General features: G+C 42.9%; 1 protein-coding gene across 3 annotated transcripts; it reads left to right on the forward strand.

Moving 5' to 3' along the window:
• The first annotated feature begins 4,818 nt into the window (after nt 1-4,818).
• On the forward strand, nt 4,819-21,030 carry LOC121625702 (dynamin-2-like). 3 transcript variants are annotated; one of them, XM_041963916.1, is made up of 20 exons: nt 4,819-5,246; nt 8,054-8,127; nt 8,405-8,554; nt 8,645-8,848; nt 10,063-10,161; nt 10,342-10,502; nt 10,692-10,834; nt 10,935-11,070; nt 11,411-11,478; nt 11,835-11,973; nt 14,020-14,106; nt 14,196-14,266; nt 15,210-15,264; nt 17,487-17,597; nt 17,707-17,816; nt 17,910-18,021; nt 18,530-18,697; nt 18,834-19,060; nt 19,740-19,988; nt 20,227-21,030. In XM_041963916.1, exons 1-20 carry the CDS (start codon nt 5,086-5,088, stop codon nt 20,294-20,296), a joined length of 2,595 nt encoding a protein of 864 aa, XP_041819850.1. In that variant the 5' UTR covers nt 4,819-5,085; the 3' UTR covers nt 20,297-21,030. The 3 variants fall into 3 exon arrangements, with proteins under 3 accessions (XP_041819850.1, XP_041819859.1, XP_041819867.1); XM_041963925.1 differs by having other exon boundaries at nt 20,230-21,030; XM_041963933.1 differs by lacking the exon at nt 11,835-11,973 and adding an exon at nt 13,043-13,181.
• Nucleotides 21,031-21,181: the final 151 nt, after the last annotated feature.

Here is a 21,181-nt window from a genome sequence, read left to right on the forward strand (position 1 = left end):
TCATCTACCTGCTCCTGAACAAACTGGTCAGGAGAGCTGGCTCTGTCCTGGGCTGCCCTCTGGACACCAGTGAGGTTGTAGGTGAAAGGAGGATGTTAGCCAAGCTGACATCCATCATTGACAACCCCTGCCACCCTCTGCATGACACAGTGCACTGTAAAAAAGTAAAAAGCTGAGAAAACGTAAAATATCAAGGCAACATGATGCAAGAGATTTTTGAGTTTTCTCAACTTATGCCTACTGTTGTTGACTTAACTAAGGTTCACAAGTTCAAAGAAATTCTGGTTTCAATGCCATGTATTTCTGCCTTCACCAAATGCAGATATTTTTTTGAATAAACATACAATTATTCCTTCAATGCCGTATATTCCTAAAATTCACCAAACACAGATATTCTTGTTGAATAATCATACTTTTTTACTCCAGTGAGTTGAAAATTTACGTATGTAAATAAAGGAAAATGTATGTTGCTGTCATTAATAATAATAATAATAATAGATTTTATTTAAAAACACTTTACATTGTAGAAACAATGTTAAAGTGCTACAATTTGGAATTAAAACCATACAAACAAGTAAAGACACAACAGCCAAAAGACATTTGAAAGATTGAAATGTCTCCTAAAAAGAAAGGTTTTCAATCCCTTTTTAAAACTTTCAACAGTCTGTGGAGCCCTCAGGTTGTCAGGGAGGGCGTTCCACAGGCGTGAAGCGGCAGAACAGATTGCCCTGTCCCCCATTGTACCGGTCTTGGTCCTGGCGAGGAGGAGTCAGTAGCAGGATCGTGCTGAGGTGTATGGGGTGAGGAGTTCTTTCAAATATGAGGGGGCATTGCCATGAATACAATGGAAAGTGAGGAGAGAGACCTTGTACTCAATCCTTGCGGCGACGGGGAGCCAGTGAAGTTTGTGAAGGATGGGGGAGATGTGTTCGTATTTCCACACTCTCATCAGGATCCTAGCAGCACTGTTCTGTATGTACTGCAGCCTTTGAAAGCTTCTGCTGGGGATCCCGATGAGAAGTGCGTTACAGTAGTCCAGTCTGGAGGAGAAAAAGGCGTAGATGAGCTTCTCGCCATCAGGGAGAGTTAGAGTGGGATGGAGTTTTGCTATATTTCTGAGGTGGTAAAAAGCAGTCTTGGAGAGGTGTTTGACGTGAGCCTCAAAAGGTCAGATGAGGGTCAAATCTAACACCCAAGTCAGTGACAATAGATGATAATTTGATGTCCTGGCCAGAGAAAGCAATGCTGCTTATGGGAGATATTCTGGTTTAATGAGGGGTGCCGACTAACAATACTTCAGTTTTGGAGCTGTTGAGCTGTAGGAAGTTGTGTCTCATCCAAGCCTTTATCTCCTCCAGACAGGCAGTAAGTGTGGACAGTGATGAAGTGTACTAAAAGTAAGATTATTGTACTTATTGTGGCTGTAACAGAAGGAGAAGCGGCGACCAGAAACGCCATGAGAGCGCCGTGTGTATGTTTGAAAAATGCTTAGTATATAGATATTGTATAAAACAAAGCATGACTGAATGTTATCTGAAATCTTTTTTATTTTGTTAAACAGTGCCTCAAGTACATTTCAGAATGTTGTGGGTTGTTGGGTCAATTTCTGTAAAAAAAAGTATTGCCTGTTTTTTTGTTGGGTGCTTTGAGCACCGCAGCAGAGACGTTAAAATTGAAGTCCAGAACCAAAAAAGAAAAACAAAGTTTGTGGAAAAAAAGTGTGCAGCAACATGTAGTTACTCATGCACACACCCTGACTGCTTTGTAAAAGCCAACACAACTGCCTGGTCTCACACAGACATACTGCCATCGTCATCTTGTAGGATGGTGAGGATGGCAACAGACGCACTGTTCAGCACTGTTTCCAAAATGTCAGTGTCCTGAAGAACAGTAACGGATGCATTATTGACAGCTAAGAAAAACTAAAGACAAAACACATTTCTACGGATTTGAACTCAAACTTCCTTACCATGCTGGTCATTTGACTCATGGAAGTTTTAAAAAGAAAAAGCATATTTTTCTTTAATTAATGACACAGTAGCTTTCACCCACCAACCTTGTGATGAGTTTTGTACAAAAGTATTTTCTGCTATGGAACACCCACCACCAACCCGCCCAGCTGCTTCTCAGCAGAAAAAAGGGAGCAAGAGTTATAGACAACTGCAATCCTCACCATAAAATTATCTGGACTGCACTGAGGAGGTGTGTATTTCCATTTTGGATGAACTCATCCTTTAAAACATGTCCTGGAAATTACAAATTAGTTTTATTAGTTTTTTTGTAATAACCAAGCACTTCAGGAAAACCTTTATTGCATCTTCTTGGAGGTAAATGTGCAGGCCTCTCAGTGCTGCTGTCTTTCGGTGGGACACAATGTCGGATGTCTCAGGAGTATTCAGTGGAAAACAAGCATTTCAATTAGGTAGTGTACTTATACAGAATGCAAAAAAAAAACTCTTTTGTTATGGCTCGAGCAATGAGAACCAGGACCCAGATGCAGAGTGGAAAACAAAAGTATTCATTTAACAATAACAAAGTACAACTAAGAACGCCAAATGGGAAAAGATATCAAAAATCATACACCCAAAAGGGGAAATAAGTACTCACAAAGTAGCAACCAAAAACCTAGACAGAAACTCGGGAGGATAAACTCAGGTAAATTCTCGAAACATCAATGTACAGGAAGTGTGGCTAGATTCTCCTCAGGAGCGAGACAATGCGTGGGAGACATGAGGGAATAATCTGGCACTGGAGGAGTGTTTGGTCCAGGCTTAAGAAGCCAGCGCTGATGGGTTGATTAGTGTCAGGTGTGTGCACTTTTTACTCTTGAGGAGATCGGCTCCGCCCCTACTCATGCATCTGTAGGCAGAGAGAGAGAGACAGGAGTGAGCACTAAGCAACAGGCAGAGTTTTGACATGACACTCTTTTATAGTAATGACAACGATATAACATGCAACATGCAGCAGCATCATATAGAACTTAAAAAAAACAATACTGCAACAATGTTAACAATTTTACTTTACTTTTACAAATTAAAATTCTGTTTAATCAAATACCTCCAAATGAGAACATAAAGCAATGGCTGCTGACATTCATTTTTACTGACATGTGTTTTTGCTAAAACCAACATCTTTTTCTGTTTCTTTTATGAGAAAAGTATATTCATACTCTTCTAAAAATGTCAGGCAAAGGAGCACTTCACTCAACTGTTCATCAGGTTTATCCAGGAGGTCTTCCATCTTCTCACCAAGAGCTCCCTTCTTAGAGTGGTACAGTTTCAGCAGGCCAGGCACAAATTTGTCAAGGAATGCACTGAAAGTCCCCAGGATGTCTTTGCTCGTGATCCGATGAAATTCTTCAGATATCTAAACAAGACAATCAACAAAATATTGCCATTTATTCAACACGAAAAATTCCTGAGTAGCTGTCTTGTGCAATCTGCAGCATGTTAAATGCCCGACCATGTTATCAACAGCAAGACCTACTTCAAAAAGTTCTCTTGAATACGTCTTTTGCACAGGAATGGAAGAAAAAAAAACGCTAGACTTTGAAGTATTACATTTTAGACTATTAGGTTAAACTTATTATTGGGATTGATATATCCTGATATGAAAAAAAAATATATCATGATAAGAATTTTATCAATATCGCCTGCAGCCCTACTTGCCTGAAATCTAATTGTAACAGCCATTATGGGATAAATCATCCATATATAACACACAGAATGAATCCCTAGATGCAGTAGCTGAATACATCAACAAGCCAAAATCAGAGGCAACAGGAAGTATGAAGGGAATCATATTAACTCATATATGACCACTCTGCTACTATATCTTTTACTACATCAGGTATATAATTGATAACATAAATGACATGTACATAAATGCAAACGTAGATTCAAACATTTGTCTTTGTTACTATGATAAAAATACAATAACTCTGAAAAAAATAATACTATCTATAATGTGACATCAACAACACACAACAATTATACCTCAAATATTCTGTCTCCTTTCCCATTATGTAAAACGGTAACAGTGTCTATTGGAAAAGTGAAAAACAACGTTAACTAATATGCAAGTTACTTACATCACTGTCATGTACCATCACATGTTTGCCATACACCAACCCATGACGCCACTTGTTGTTGCAGTAGCACAATACCCGCATGTTGTTTTCTTGTACTATTATGAAAATCTGTCATATGTAAATTAATATAAATTCATAAATTGTACATTTGAGTACAATTAATAGGATCCAAGCCCTATTATAGACAAGTTACATACGCAAATGTGTATCAGATCAAGTAAACATTTCACCAGTCCAGTTATTTTTTGTTTGTGTATGTTTGCACACATGTGAACTGAAAAGATAAAGAGTAATAGAGCAAATGCTCACAGACTCAGGTGTGCAAAAATAAAAATGTCCCAAATAGAGTTAAAACCAAATGTACAGCTTCGGGGCACCAACTAACGGTAATTTTCTTTATCGATTAATCTTCCATGTATTTTCTTGATTAATTGGTTAATTGTTTGGTCTATAAATTTAAATAAAGGCCTGATTCTCTTTCTGTGAGTGTCCCGGCTTAAACCAGGCGATGGTGAAGCAAACTGAAGTGCTTCGTGTGTGTGTGTGTGTGTGTGTGTGTGTGTGTTTATTGTGAATACACACACTTTTCATTCTTCCTGCTTCAAAGTGCAAGTCCAACAACTGTACTTTAAAAACTATGTACGTTGACAGACATCCGAACTGACCAATGACTGAGAGCGTGACGCTGGAGGCGGCGCCAGTCTCCGGCGGAGGCTGGGTGTCGCCTGACCGGATGATGACAGAAGTTTTCGGTCTTAATGTGGCCACTTTTTATCATGCGATCATCCAGCTAGTGGAGTCGCCGGTTCTCTGAGCGCAGTCGGGACTCTTGCCTCTAAACTTCCTGGTGTTTGAATGAAATAAACTCACAGAGATTCTGACAGACTGCGTTGCCATCTGGGAACTTTTGCTTTGCTGGAAGAGCGTCCCTTTGGCTCTTATCTGACCGGGCAGGAGAGCAGCAGAGAGCCCGCTGGGCTGACCGAGGTGCCGCGATGGGAAACCGGGGAATGGAAGACCTCATTCCCCTCGTCAACAAGCTCCAGGACGCCTTCAGCTCCATCGGCCAGAGCTGCAACTTGGACCTGCCGCAGATAGCGGTCGTCGGCGGCCAGAGCGCAGGGAAGAGCTCCGTGTTGGAGAATTTCGTCGGGAGGTTGTACCGTTTTTATGTAGTCTGGGATTCATCTGACATTGTGAATGTGATATTTACTTTGTTGACTGTTGTTTGTTATTGTTCTTTTAAGACAAACTACACCGAGCTTTTGCGTAAAAGTCGCCAAGTAAGCACTTGGTTACGCACTCTGTGTGTCGGTGCCTCCCAGTTTCTAAGGTTTTTTTCCCCAACGGATTCTTTCCATGTTGGAGCTGAGCTATTCACGATGCATTATTGCGCATTTTACGCAAGTAAACAGCTGTGAAGTGAGAGACAAAAACGAACGGAGAATTGGTCCAAATGTGACTTTAGTCTGGAGCTCCACGTCCTAAATCTACACCGTTAAACATGTAATTTGCTCAGCATTGATGCGTGAAGTCGCTGCTTCACATTAGGCCCATCCTGTCAAACATTTACAAACGCTGTGTTTCCTTGAGGCTGCTGGTTATAAATCCGTCTTTATAGGCCTCACATTGCACGGGTCAGGCCAATGTTTTACCTGCGAGGATCAGGCGCTACAAGGCTGATGAGGTGATCAGGTAGATGAATTATTGGAGAGCTGCACTGACAGTACAGATGGAACTGCCTCCAGTCTGCGCTCGCAGCACGCCTGCACTGCTGAGTTTCTTTGTGAGCTTGATGAATGACTAAAGGAATTTGAATGAGCAGTTGTGGACCCTCTTTGATGACAAATAGCCGCAAACCAGCTGCTCCATTAATGCCACAATGTGGAGAGCAGTCACTTTGTTTTGCAGTTAAAACACAGTAACACAAGCTTTGGAAAATCGATTCACGAGGAAAGGGAAAGGGGAAGGAGACATGGCCGGGCTGCTGCCGTAGAGGCCTAATCTACCGAACACATCCATAGCAGCTTTGTTTGCATCTCCAAGTGAAGCTGCCCCGAACAGGCGACTCTTCTCAACTCTTCTACATGTCCGAATGATTTCACTTGTTGTCCAAGAGATAGGGAATGTTGATTAGGCAGCCACGACTCCTTTTTTTCCTGCTGCCTTTTGTCTCCGAGTCCCGAGCAGTGGCTGGGGGAGACAGTAGGGGCATTGATGTGTTCGTGCTGGGGTCATCAGTGATGTCACCAGCTGCACTGTCATGTGTATATGACACACTGGGTACCAGATACCCACAGAAGGCAGCTTAGCTTTTTTCATGTTTGTTAATTAGCCCACTGACACAGAGGTGTAACGCTGGCTTGTGAGATTTGTTTATATCCAGTCAGTTCAGGGCTCTGGCTAACACTTATTTTGATGATTGATCTGTTTAACGTGTTCTACTTCATCATACAGACCGGTGGTTCTCAACCTGGGGGTTGGGACCCCCCCCATTTGGGCACAAGATTAGTCTGAGGAAGTCACATGACCTATCATCTTCTCTTTTGCTTGTAAAATATCGGACAGCTCTGGCTTCAGGCCTCCAACAATTATTCAACATAACCATCTGAGCTGTGGGGAGAAAGCTGCGACAAGTAGTCACGACTTTTCAGAGGGTCAAAGGTCAGATTAGGAATGGGATTGCAACAAAGGATTATCTTCATTGTGAATTAGTATGTCAATTCCTTTATTAATAGATTAATAGCTTAGTGCATGAAAAGTTAAAAAAAACTGGAAAAGTTCGGAGAGTCCAAGATGACACGAAACTCCGTTTAAAATGATAGAAAATAGTGAAAAGCACCAAATTCTCACTTTGAAGATGCTGAAACCAGAAATTATTTGTAATTTTGCTTGATTTGAATGACAAATAACTAATCAATACACAGAATTGTTGCAGATTAGATATGCACTTGGGAAACACTGATTTAGACTATATAGTGTGAAAAAAATAACAAAAAGGGCCTTCAAAAGTCCATGCAGCAGTCTTCAGTCTACAGTGATATAAAAAAAACCAAAAGGAGCAAATCCTCACATTCCAGGAGGTGCAACCAGCAAACGTTTGGGTGGGCTCTTCACTGTGTAAATGTCTCAGTGATTTAATTGATTAACTGCCTTGTTGGTCATTGTGTTTTTCATGTCGTGCTTTCATAAGTGACAGGAAGAGATGAGGAAAGAGGATGGGAATCACTGTTGTGTAACATCCTGACTGCTCTGTCAGCAGTGGACAACAGGCGCAGGGTGTATGCGTATGTGTGGGTGCAAATGTGTTTTTCTGTGTTTGTGTGTGTGTGTGTGTGTGTGTTTTGGCCTGCTTACCTTACTTTGAAACTCAGTTCAGTCTTTGCCGCTGATCTGGCAAACACACACACACACACACACACACACACACACACACACACTCAGACAGACAAACAGACATATTCTTGTAGCCTGGAGGGATGTGTAGCCAGTGACCTGAACATGATCACAATTCTATTGAACAGGAGTTTCCATTCAGATGAACGTCTGTGTAAAGAGAGGGGAAAAAGAGACACATGTTTCTTTCTCTTTGCACTATTTATAATGAATAAGGTTGTAAGTCAATCTTTGTTTTGCATCAATAATGCACACGTCTACATGCACAGACACTGGGGATCAATTTTAGAGCTTGTACTGTTATTCTGGTAGAAGCTGACACAAATTCTGCATTTTGACATCAGAATGTTTGAAGACAAAAGCTGGTGTGTGTGTGTGTGTGTTTTTACCCTCAGTTTGTATTTGCTTGCTGAGACAAAGCATCATGTTGCTGAATAATTAATGCAGGATTAATGAGAGTGCTTTCAATTTCTCTCCTTCATGTTTTAACATTTGATTTGACATGTTGTTATTCTTGTCTGTGTGTGTGTGTGTGTGTATTAAACAATATCTCTGCCTCTCTCTCAGGGACTTTTTGCCCAGAGGATCTGGCATCGTCACCCGTCGCCCTCTCATCCTCCAGCTGGTTAACAGTAAAGCAGGCAAGTTGTGTGCGTGAGTTGGGTAGGGGTGAATGTTTGGGTCATAGTGCGATCATCAGCAAAGCTTGCAGACAATCAAATGCACACATGAATGTACAGCTGACAGGTGTAGACACACGCTCTCTCAGAAGTTTACCTTAAAATCCATATTATTAACAGCTTATTACAGCCTGTTCCATCCCTCAGACTTCCTGCATTGTCTGTTGTCGTGTCGTTTTTGTCTCTATATGTCCATCAGCCCTGCCTCTTGTCTAATTCTGTGATGGTCTCCATGCAGAGTACGCAGAGTTCCTGCACTGTAAGGGACGGAAGTTTGTGGACTTTGACGAGGTTCGCCAGGAGATTGAAGCAGAGACAGACCGGCTCACCGGATCCAACAAGGGCATCTCCCCCATCCCCATCAACCTCCGTGTCTACTCTCCTAATGGTAACACACACACACACAAACTCAGCCTACTTGCTGCACTTTTCAAAGCTCTGTCTGACTTATTTCTTCCTTCCTGCTTTCCACTCTCAGTCCTGAACCTGACCCTGATCGACCTGCCTGGGATGACCAAAGTGGCCGTGGGAGACCAGCCCCATGACATCGAGCACCAGATCAGGGACATGCTGATGCAGTTCATCACCAAGGAGAGCTGTCTGATCCTGGCCGTCACCCCGGCCAACATGGACCTGGCCAACTCCGATGCCCTCAAGATTTCCAAGGAGGTGGACCCTCAGGGTAAGGGGACCTTGTGAGACCTTGAGGAAAACACGTTAATCTCTGTGTCTTTTGCTACGCCTTCTCTGTATATTTCTCTAAATTTGACCATTTTTGTTCTAATTTTGAACAAAGCTAATTACTCTTTGCTGTATCTTGCAGCTATTCCTCTTACTATTAATCATTGCCTCGGTGCAGGAGCCAGCTCGCCAAAATAATTAACAGTTACATTATTAAAAGACTTCCTGGCAGCATAGAGGTACTGAATAAGATTAGTTATAAGATGTAATGAAACTGAATTATCTCCACCTTCGGCCTTCTTCCACTCAATCCAGAGGATGTTATTTTTTAAACTACAAAAGAAACACTGCTCCACTGTAGGTTGTTAGAATTTGCCTGTGAATATTAAAACAGGGGTGGGGAACCTTTTTCGTGTCAAAAGCCATTTCAGTTTTTATAACATCCTTTCACAGCCATACTCAGTGGCGCCCCCAGACATTTTTCAAAGGTGTGGCACACATGGGGAGGGGGGCACCGGTGATTGGGTAGCACCTGAGAAGTTAAGCATGAAAATGCAACTAACCTCCGCGATGGCTGGAGACGGTGGTGATGATGATGATGATGATGCTCCTCGCAGATCATTTTCCAGGTTTGAGTCTTGAGCGGAACTGAGTCTTAACAAGAGTCAGTCAAGAGCTGAATAATTTCATGTCGTAGGTTGTCAGAAACATCAAATGGTTCCATGTTAAACAGCAGATATGTTTACTTCCTTTTGTTTACTTTTAATGACCTGAAATCTCTCAGCAAATGCCTGAAGGTGTTTTCACCCTCAGCAGCATATTCAGATGTCAAAGCAGGTTTTTGTTCTTGCAGAGCAGGAAAATGCAGTGTTTCCTCTTTCCAGTTGCACTCGCAGCAGCTTTAATTTTACTTGAAATGATTTCATGATCTGAGAAGCTGCTAGAGCTTGAGGTTCAGCTCTCAGATGTTCTTGGTAATGTCCACCATGAAGGTCAAAGCACAAAGCTGCTTGCTATCACTGAGTGTCCACGTCAGGTTTTCCTTCATCTCTGTGAATTATTCCAGACAAACTGACACTTTGGTAGTCTACTATTTTATGTTTTCTTCTTTATTGCTGAAAAAAGGTCATTGCTTTGTTGAATTTTTGAATTGCGTCATTCATCTCATTTTCATCATTTTCATTGAGAACATAATCATGACACCTTTGTCCTCAGGGCTGCGCACCATTGGTGTGATCACCAAGCTGGACCTTATGGACGAGGGGACAGATGCACAAGACATCCTGGAAAATAAACTACTGCCGCTCCGCAGAGGTAAGACCACGCACATCATATGCAGTCTGTCTAACTACGTTCTGAGGTGATGGTCTACTTTTTGCCCTCAGTCTGGTCTTCAGCCAGTGGAACACATTTGGATTTGGGTTAGAGGTCAAAAGCCTTCCACTGCTGGAACATAAAAAACTGTTTGGGTGCCTTTTTTGTATTTTTCTGCAGGCTACATTGGGGTGGTCAACCGCAGTCAGAAGGACATCGATGGCAAGAAAGACATTCGTGCTGCTTTGGCTGCTGAGAGGAAGTTCTTCCTGTCTCACCCTGCATACAGACACATTGCAGAGCGAATGGGCACGCCACACCTGCAGAAGGTGCTCAATCAGGTGAGACTAGATTATACACGCACACACACACATACACAGTTTTCTCTGGGATGTTTTCAGTTGTGTCTGAACATGCTGCACTAAATGTAATTATATTCATTCATTGTTCAAGTCAGTGCATCTGTTTTAAAACTAAAATCCAACAACAGATTTTCCTTAAATGTTATCCTTCCCTTTATTTTTCTCCAGCAACTTACCAACCACATCCGTGACACGTTGCCAGGGTTACGCATTAAGCTGCAGAGCCAGCTGTTATCACTGGAGAAGGAGGTGGAGGAGTACAAGAACTTCCGCCCCGATGACCCCACGCGCAAGACCAAGGCCTTACTTCAGTCAGTGCACGCACAAGCACACACACAGATGCAGGCACACACAAATACACATGAGCTGAAGATGTTAAATCATTTCCACTTTGCTTTGCACAACCTGCAGGATGGTGCAGCAGTTCGGCGTGGACTTTGAGAAGTGCATTGAGGGGTCCGGGGACCAGGTGGACACCTCCAACTTGTCTGGTGGAGCCAAGATCAACCGCATCTTTCATGAGCGCTTTCCCTTCGAGCTGGTGAAGGTGACCACTTTCGTCGTGATTATTTACGTTATGCTTTGTCTTGGAATTGCTCTCTGTTATTTTCCTGTTAGCAGAAAAGCAAGAGCATTGTTTTCCCAAGTGGCTCTGTGAGCGCTCTGTATGTACACTGCTGAAGTCGTGATCTTTATAAATACTGTGACTATGTTGCGTTAACTCTCAGACATTCAATACTAAGAAAGGGCACGCAAACCCACAGACCCCTCCTCTTGTCTAGCCTCATGTCTGTTTGTGTGTCGGTATACGCTTTGCAATAAGATGCAGCATTCATTTTTCAAAGAACAAATAAGACCTGAGCCTCATTTTTTGCACTGTGTCATAGATGGAGTTTGATGAGAAGGAGTTGAGGAAAGAGATCAGTTACGCCATCAAGAACATCCACGGTGTCAGGCAAGTTGGGACGGCCTGCAAGCAGCAGCTTAGATGTCTGGCAGCCTTTTCCCTGTGTCCATTCAGCTTTATAAAGAGCTGCAGTCTTCTCTGTCTTCAGATGCCCTGTTTTTCATGTCTCCGTTAGAAGCGCTGGCTCTTCTGTCTCTCTTTGTTGTCTTTTATCTGTGACCTTTTGTATAGTCTCCTGGGCTTGTTAGCTTCATGTCCGTCCTCTGCACTGCTTCTTCCAGTTTTTCTTCCACCACTCATCATTTGGTCTTCATAAGTGTCTGTCTGCATATGTCTTCCTTCATCTTCCTGTGTGTCTATCTACACCCCGCCCTCCATGTCTGTCTTGTCTGTATGTCCTTCAGGACAGGCCTGTTCACCCCAGACCTGGCGTTTGAGGCCATAGTGAAAAAGCAGGTCATTAAGCTGAAAGAGCCCTGTCTGAAATGCATCGACCTGGTCATCCAGGAGCTCATCAACACAGTCAGACAGTGCACTAATAAGGTATCACTGCATGGTCTCCTGCCCGCTGCCACACCTGTACATACACAGCACAGAGACCAGCCGACGTTAGAGATCCCAGGGCCTGTTTTACTGCCAAACTGTTTTCATTTTTGCTATAATTTCAATAAAATGGATAAATTCAAAGGGAGGGTTCAGTTTTCACAGTCCTGCTTTGAAGTGCACTCGTATGAACATCAGTGGATATATTTGAATGCGCTGGCGTGGTGTCTCTGAGGGGCTGTGTGGTCAGAAACACACGGGCCGTTACTTGTTCCTGCAGGTTCATTACGAAACAAGCTGCAGGCTTGGTTTAAGAGTCTACGGCCATGCTAGCAGCTCTGTGAGGCTGTACTAAGGCACAGCTAAATACTAACATTATCCCAATGGCAATGCTAACATGCTGCTGTTCAGCAGGTATAATGTTATCCATGTTCGCCATCTTGCTTTAGCCTGTTAGCATGATAAAGCTGGATTTATTCTCATGAATGCTGCTGCTGAACTGCTGCGTACCTACAGCAGCTACGTGTGTAGTCTCCAATCATGATGATGATGGGAATGTCAGTAGATATGTAGAAATTTTGACCTGATGGTGGCGCTTGAAGAAATTTAAAGCATCACCAATAATTAATCATCGTCTGGGAACCATGTATGTCCCAACGTACAAAAATTTATTGCAATCCATCCGATTAATGTTGAGATATTTTGGTCTGGACCAAAGTGGTGGACAGACTGACGTTGCCATTCATGGAGCTAGCATGGCTAAACAGCTGTAGGCTGACTCTTAACATGAATAGGGAACTGAAATTGCAATGAACTCTTTTGAGAACCTGCACCTTGTTTCTGTTGTGTAAGCGAAGTAGAACTAACTAAATACCTGTTTTTTTCTTTCTCATATTCCCCAATCTTCATCATCCTTTTTTTTCCTTTTTTAAACTTTATTCTTTATCAAACTCTTCCATCCAACTTGGGCTACCAACGTTCCCTTTTTTCCCCTCATCATGACCCACGCTACACCGACTCCTCCTTCACCTAACATTAAATCTCCAACTCCCATGATGCCTCACCACAGGACAGGCCTGTTCACCCCAGACCTGGCGTTTGAGGCCATAGTGAAAAAGCAGGTCATTAAGCTGAAAGACCCGTGTCTGAAATGTGTCGACCTCGTCGTCACCGAGCTTGTGGCCCTGATCAGGAAGTGCACTGAAAAGGTAAACAGGACCAGTGAAGAGACATATTGAGAAGTGATGAATGCAGAGAGAAGGGTGAAGGGGGAATAAACAAATTCAAGCAAAGAGTGATAGAGAGCAGTGAAGGAAATTACTCACATCACAAAAATTCAATGAACTAACTTGTCTCTGTCTAGCGTCGATCGTTACCCCTCACTGCTGCTTCACTCAGCACACATCCCGCCCACCCTACCCTGCTCTTCCCTCTTCAGTGACAAATCTAAATGAGCCCATTCTGATCCAGGACCCCTACCAGCCCACTTACCCACTTGGTGATTCATGTAACAACCCCTCACCCTGACTCACCTGTCCAATCAGACCCCCACTGACACTAAGAAATATCCCTGCTCAGAAATGGCTGTCTTGTCGTGGGAGATTTTAATGTGTTTTCCTGTGACACACTCTACTCTGCACCATTGACAACAATAATGCACCCCTCACAAGACCCCACCAGACCCTACCCAATCTTCTTCTGCTTCTGGACTTTAATCTGACCTTTTTTCCTCATTCCTACCTGATTTGTTGAGACTCCTTATCAGCTTGAGATGACGTTAAGCCGGAGATTTTTAATACGCTGTTTTGCTGCAACTGCCGTCACAATATCTATAGCTGACGTGAAATCTCAAGCTGTTATGGAAGTCATTGCATGGCTCGCCTCCTCTCTCTCCATCTCATCTTTCGTCATAGTTGTGTTTACTATGTGTATTGATGTGGCGAAGATGTTTCCAGTGGTGTGTAAGCCTGCACTGGTGTGTGTCCTGTAATGACGGTACCTGCAGCAGTGCACGTGTGTGTGTGTTTTGTGTGTGTGTGTTGACAGCTGGGATCGTACCCTCGACTGAGAGAGGAGACCGAGAGAATCGTCACCACCTACATCAGAGAGAGAGACAGCAAGACCAAAGACCAGGTGTGTGTGTGATGCAGCCTACCTATTCGTTGGTATGGTTTTCACTTCTTGTGAACATACCATGCGTAACAACATGTTTTGCCTTTCAGGTGCTGCTGTTGATTGACATTGAGCTCTCCTACATCAACACTAACCACGAGGACTTCATTGGATTTGCCAAGTAAGACAAAGCTTCAGATTCTAGAGCTGAGACGTTAGCCTGAAATGCTCTTCTGTGTCGTGTCCTCTTTAACATCCAGTGAGTCAACGTGCAGGGAATGATCGGTACATTTGTTATTACATAACATGGCCAGGTTTTGCTGAGTGGGACAAAATAAACTCATCAGTGCCCTCAGGTGGACAAACTATGTGATGGCGAGACGCATTACATCAAACATATCTGCATCATCTCTGTACTGCAGGTTTTTGTCACTTATCCGTCGTAGGTCAGCACGGCAACAGTATAGTAGATGGGAAGGGACAGTTCTGTTTGTTCAGGCTTGTGCTGTTGAACGATGACCTCTAGCCTCTTCTCAACAATAGGGACGCTGTTGGTTTAATAGCCTGCAAGTTTAAAAATAGGTTTTTCTAAACACACATGAACAAAGCCACAGTAACTACTATTCTGCCTCTATGACGTCAGCTACAGGAGAACATGAAGGCAGCGGATTATTTTTTACAGTGTGCTGTAAATCGCTGTTATGTTAAGGTTTTTTTGTTAGCGGAGCTGAATTGATCGGCCGATTAATTGTTTAGACGATGCACAGAAGATGGTCAGCTAATATGAGAATAGATTAATTTAAGTTATTTTACAATCATTCCAGAGTCTCTTTTGTGTGGATTTGTTGCTTGACTTCTCATTTGTGAGTTGATTTGAAGTTGAAGTCGTCACTGAGTTTTAAGAAAGTGTGACGGGCATTGTTCACCATTCTCTAAAATATTATTGACCAAACTAACCAAGGAAACAATAGTTAGTGAAAATAATCTGTAGTTGTGGCTCTAAGTAGCAGTTTTAAGTATATAACTAATATCATGTGTTTTTGTTAGGATATCCCTCAGATCAGATTCATTAGTTTTCCTGTGTTTTAAACCAGAGTTCATGTTATTGAATCTCTCTCTTGCAGTGCCCAGCAAAGGACTGCTGCTAACGCCACCAAGAAGAGAGTGATGCCCAACCAGGTAAGTCACCTGTTTAAAGAGACACACTGTGCCCCCCTCCCATATTAAGCCCTCCCAGCACTGTAGCACCATAGCAGCTGCTTCCTCCTGCTGCTCTTTTTATTTCTTGTTCTGTCGTTGTCTCAGCCCGTCTCTCCTGTCATTGTTGCCCTGTGTTGCTTCACATTTACATACTCTTGTCTGTGCCCCTCTTGTCTTTTCTCTTTATTTCCCTTTCCTCTTTCTCCTCTCCTCTTCCTCCTTTTTACGGCCCAGGGAGAGATTCTTGTAAGTACCGTACCCCCCCTGCACCTCCACTTGTCACTTCCTCTTTGGGTGGGTGGGGGAGTCAACAGTCATTCAGACCATGTCTGAACATTTGTGCTCCTTGACAAAGAAGAGGGAAGTGAAAGAGTTACAGTAATGGATGTATTATGTGAACTGGATACAACGCACAGAGATGGCAACCATTCATTCCAATTTCCCAAGTTTCTCACCTAGCTAAAAGGTCAAAATAGTTTTCTATGATCCTGTTTTGAGTTGACATTGCACATATCTTTCGCCGTCCCGTTGACTTTGCACTGGGATGTTGTCACACACAAAAGAGGCTTTTCTAGTCTCTCAGAAAGTTTTACAAATATTAAGTCTCCATGGTTTAAAAATGTACAGCTCAAAGAGCAATAATAATGTTTTCTGCAGTTTTAAAGGTGTCTATCAGAGCCTTTTTTGGTGCTCCTGGTTGGGCTGATTTATTCTGATATTGTATGAAAGTTATGATAGTTAGAGATTTTATTCAGCATTCAAATGCAAATTTATATGCTGGTCTGACTCGCCATATAGCCTGTCAGTTAGCACCTTTACACGCACGCTAGGCTCCATCATGTCATCTCTTGGTTTTAAACATTCAGGATAAGTTAAGGAACAACATGTTTTCACTTTAATAAAACTGGGGGGAAAATGCACAAAGACAGTGGGTTGGGGTGGTGGGTTGGTACATTTTCTACAATACTGTATGAAAAAAAAACTAATCATTATTTTATGTATTGAATAACACACACAGGCTTCAGTGCAGTTGATAAGAATTTAACAATATGTCTTGGTGTGTATGATGCCTCATCAAGGACAGACAGTATCTGACTTTCACTTCTCTAAAGGGGATGTAAGTGTGGATCTGTTTTGCCAGGAGGGTCTGGACATGACAAACCTCCCTTCAACCAACAGCAGCACTTTCAAGATGTCGTTCATCTGTTAGAAAAATTCAAAGCAGCTCTGCTGTCTCACTGACACTTGCTGTTAGATCGTTAATCTAAACTACTGGCTGCAGCTTTTGGACAGCTGGCTTTTTAGCTGATATCAAGACTCTTATTAACCAAAAATATATAGATAGATATAAATCATTCCAACTTTCGCCATTATTTCTTTTGTTTGGCTCACAAATGTTGTTGTAGTTGAGGATGCACCTGCTCGCACACATGCACAGTGTCCCGGTGTGATATATGTGGGATATGATGGAACATAAGCCTGTCTGGTGCTCTGTCTCAGAGTGTGAAGAAATAAAGTGCGTGGGCCTGCAGACTCAGAATCATGCCTATATGGCAGCACGACCATCGAGTTTACTTAACAGTGAAATGCGTGCGTAGGCACGAGTGGGGCCGAGTGGTGAAAGTAGATTAGGTGTCTTCCTCCTGCTTGCCGCCCCTCCAGCTGGTGGTATCCTAGGCAACCACCGAGCTCATCAATGGCGGTCTATGCAGAAAATACATTTTACGCTGCAGGGGAATCTTTTTTGGCAGCACGGCTCTATGATACAGTCATAGTCATACCACCCAGGGTAGGGTATATGTCTGCTTATTATCCGTGTGTGTGTGTGTGTGTGTGTGTGTGTGTGTGCGTGTGCGTGCGTGCGTGCGTGCGTGCGCGCGTGTGTGTGTGTGTTTTCCCTTTGTCTTCTTGGCCCTCAGTCTGGCAGAGAGAGGGATGCAGAGAAGGTGACTTTTCACTGGAGCCTGTGATAATTATTATTTTTTGTGTCTCTATGTTTGCGTATGTGTGTTTTCAGTTCACTTTAATGAGGAATAGTGTTGCATTTGCATGACTGTTGTGCTGTATTTTCAAGCCAGTTCTCTAGTACATGTCCGTATTTTTCTCTTCTGTTGGTTTGTAGTATTCTGTTTGCTTGCTGTAGATGCACATTACCTCTTGTGGGATGTTTAGTTAGTCAACTGTTGGACTCTGATGTGCAGGTGATCCGCAGAGGCTGGCTCACTATAAACATCAGCATCATGAAAGGAGGGTCCAAGGACTACTGGTTTGTCCTGACTGCTGAGTCTCTGTCCTGGTACAAAGATGAGGAGGTAAGACTGCTGATGGGACAGTAGATGCATTTTTCTGTGGGATAGAGAGGAAGCGAGTCATGAGCTTTGATTCTGATTTTGATTTTGACGTCTGCGGGTGTTTTAACAGGAGAAAGAGAAGAAGTACATGCTGCCTCTGGACAACCTGAAGCTGAGAGACGTGGAGAAGGGCTTCATGTCCAGCAAGCACGTCTTTGCCATATTCAACACGGAGCAGAGGTGTGGATGCTAGCATCTTCTGAAACAGTCAGATATACGGTGTTCATCTGTTCATTAACCATTGGTTAATGTTTGTGTGTGTGTGTCTTACAGAAATGTATATAAAGACCTGCGTCAGATTGAGCTGGCATGTGACACTCAGGAGGATGTTGACAGCTGGAAGGCTTCGTTCCTCAGAGCTGGTGTTTACCCTGAGAAAGACCAGGTACACAAGAGGGTATTCTCATGTTAGGCAAAAATGTACAGATTGTATTTACAAAGGATTCCAGTATTGCTTTAAATCTGGCCGAGGGAAGACATGCAGCATGCTGTGACATGTGTGCCTGTTTGCACATATTTGGGAAAGATTAGTCTTATTCTAAAACAGTAAATAATTAATTAAAAAATTGAAGTAAAAAAGACATTTATTATAATATCAATAATAAAGTTTATTTATATAACACTTTTCTAAAATAAATTGTAAGTTATTTGATTTAATCTCAGCTAATCAGATTTGACTGACAGTGGCCAATCCACAGGCTGCCATCAAATTCTGATTTAAATAATGTTTCATCCTGATTGGTGCACAGCATGTGACATCACACAGAGGCCCGCCCACTTCAAACCAGTGCAGCCCTTCACTTAGAGTAACAATCTGAGGGAGAAAATAGATTTTCAGGCCTGTAACTGATCAACATGTCTGCCTCTCTGTCTGTCTCTGCCTTGGTCTCCAGCCTGAGAGCGAAGATGCGATGAACCCTAGCGACACCGTGTCCATGGACCCGCAGCTGGAGCGGCAGGTGGAGACCATCCGCAACCTCGTGGACTCATACATCGGCATCGTCAACAAGTCCATCAGAGACCTCATGCCCAAGACCATCATGCACCTCATGATCAACAATGTGCGTCTCTTTTTCCATTAGTCATTACTCCAAACAAGTACGCTAAATAACAGAGTTGGAAAGTCATTTATCAATAACATTGGTTACTCTCTCCTGTACAGTCTTAGTTGTATTAACCGCCCTCTCCCATCTCCAGGCGAAGGACTTCATCCACTCTGAGCTGCTGGCCTACCTGTACTCCGCCGGGGACCAGGGCAGCTTGATGGAGGAGTCGGCCGAGCAGGCTCAGAGGAGAGATGAAATGCTCAGGATGTATCATGCCCTAAAAGAGGCCCTGGTCCTCATAGGAGACATCAGCACCACCACTGTTTCTGTCCCAGTGCCTCCGCCAGTAGACGACAGCTGGATTGCCAAGGATCCAAGGTAACAGACATGTAGACACACAGATATATTAGCCAGTATCTGCTTTTCTGTGCACATGTCGGCCAAGAAGCGTCATTGCAGACGAGCCAGACTAGACGTGAGGAAATTTAGAAGCAGTGTCACCACTACATAGTTTGTCCACCAGAGAGCGCTGATGTGTTGCACAATGTCCTGTTTGGTTTGTATCCTGTTCACAAGTCTTTAAAGAAAATAAATCTAAGGTATCTGTGTGAAGGTGTCATGGTATTTTCAGTATAACACAGCTTATCAACAGCTGGCAGTCTCATCAGCATCACCTTATCTCTCTATTTCCACATGCGCACCAGAACAATTTGGGGCTACTGCCACCTGATGCAAATTAATGAAATGTTAAGTACTTGTATTCAAGCATGTAATCCTGATTTTTGCTAATCAAAAATATACATAAACCTCTATATAAAGCTTCAAAAATTTCTATGAGAGGGACTGATAAAGTGTGTCCTTCACAAACTAATTATGATCATGTTTTCAGAGCATCTAAACGTATGAAATCGACAGAAACAATTGACCAAATATAACAATGTGTTTAATTGGCTCTTATTTGAATAATATTACTAATCACCCTCAGTGATCTTTTTCTTTCATGTGTGTTTGTAAGTGAACTGAAGCTATGAGATCATTTCATGCCTCTCTGTTTCAGTCCTCCACCGGCGTCCCGCGCTGCCCCAGCAACAGCGCCCCCTCCCAGCCGACCCCCAGCAGTGAGGGGGCCCAACCCGGGTCCTCCGCTCCCTCTCAACCCCTCACCGGCATTCGGCGCACCGCCTGTGCCGTCTCGACCCGGCCCCGGCCAAACGGCCTACACAGGCGATCCCAACTCTGGTTCCGTGCCTCTTGTCCCCTCCAGGCCGGCCCGCGTGCCTCCTGCCCTGCCGCCTGGGATTCCCAGGTAAAATCATACACACACACACACACACACACATTCTGATGCCTTTATGTATGCCGTTGGTATTGGTGGAAGTTGTGGGGACAATTGAGACTGCTGGTGACGGGTTGTACTGTATGTTCTGGCTTTTTGGTGGTTTGGGAATCATTGGTGCATGACTATCTGATGATATTTTGCCTTGCATGTTTCTTCTCTCTCTCTGCCCCTCCCCCAATACCTCCCCTCCTCTCTCTTCCTGCAGCAGAAGACCCCCGGCTGCTCCCAACCGACCCACTGTTATACGTCCTTCAGAGCCCTCCCTACTTGACTAGAAACACACACACACACACACATAAAACCACCTTTCCTTTTGTTTACACTTTTATATTTTTCTCTTTTTTTCATGTATATTCCTATAACTACAAACTTTGTCCTATTGTAACTGGTAATCTGATGCTGTTTCAGTCTGTGCATTTCAGAAGCATTATGTATGTAATTTTGACTTTTATGTGCAGGTAGCTTTTTTAACAAAGGATATGATGAATTATTCTGCACTCAGTATTATAAAAGGGATAAATTTGATGATTTTCTTGACTTAAAGGTTATGAACCAGCAAGTCATCTTGAATTTTGCTTGTTTCATTTGAAATGAAATGCGTCTTAAAACAATTTATGATCCATAACTTTTATATAATGGTAAGAAAACACTTTTAGAAGTCATTGTTTTGTGAGTTGTATACTTGCTAACGTTTTGTCAGTAATCTTATACACTAAGCACCTCATTAAGTAAGCAGCACTTTTTGATAGTCCTTTCCTCTTCATTGTTGGTATTTTCATATTTTCAAAGCTTATTGAAAATAGACTGACCAATGAAATTTGAATGCGATATTTTGGCTAATTACTTTATTACAAATTTTTTAGGGTGTGGAATGGTTGAGGTAAGAGTGACCTGCCATCACAGCTCATCCTTGATGAAATTTGTATCCAAATGATAAAAAAAAAAAGATAAACAATGATTTTATGATTACTTCCAGTATTATCACCATAAAAAGCCATAATGAAAACAACGAGCATGTAAGAAAAGGGCCTCTCTCTTTCAGAAGGTGTATGAAGTGATGGACTGAATAAAAGAGTAGAAAAAGAAGGTGTGCTGGCTGCTGCTTGTTCTTGCTCTTCGACATTCTTTGCTCCATTTACATGCGCCACCAAGCCTTCCTT

Source organism: Chelmon rostratus, chromosome 3 (genome assembly GCF_017976325.1).
Source record: "Chelmon rostratus isolate fCheRos1 chromosome 3, fCheRos1.pri, whole genome shotgun sequence".
Taxonomy (NCBI): domain Eukaryota; kingdom Metazoa; phylum Chordata; class Actinopteri; order Chaetodontiformes; family Chaetodontidae; genus Chelmon; species Chelmon rostratus.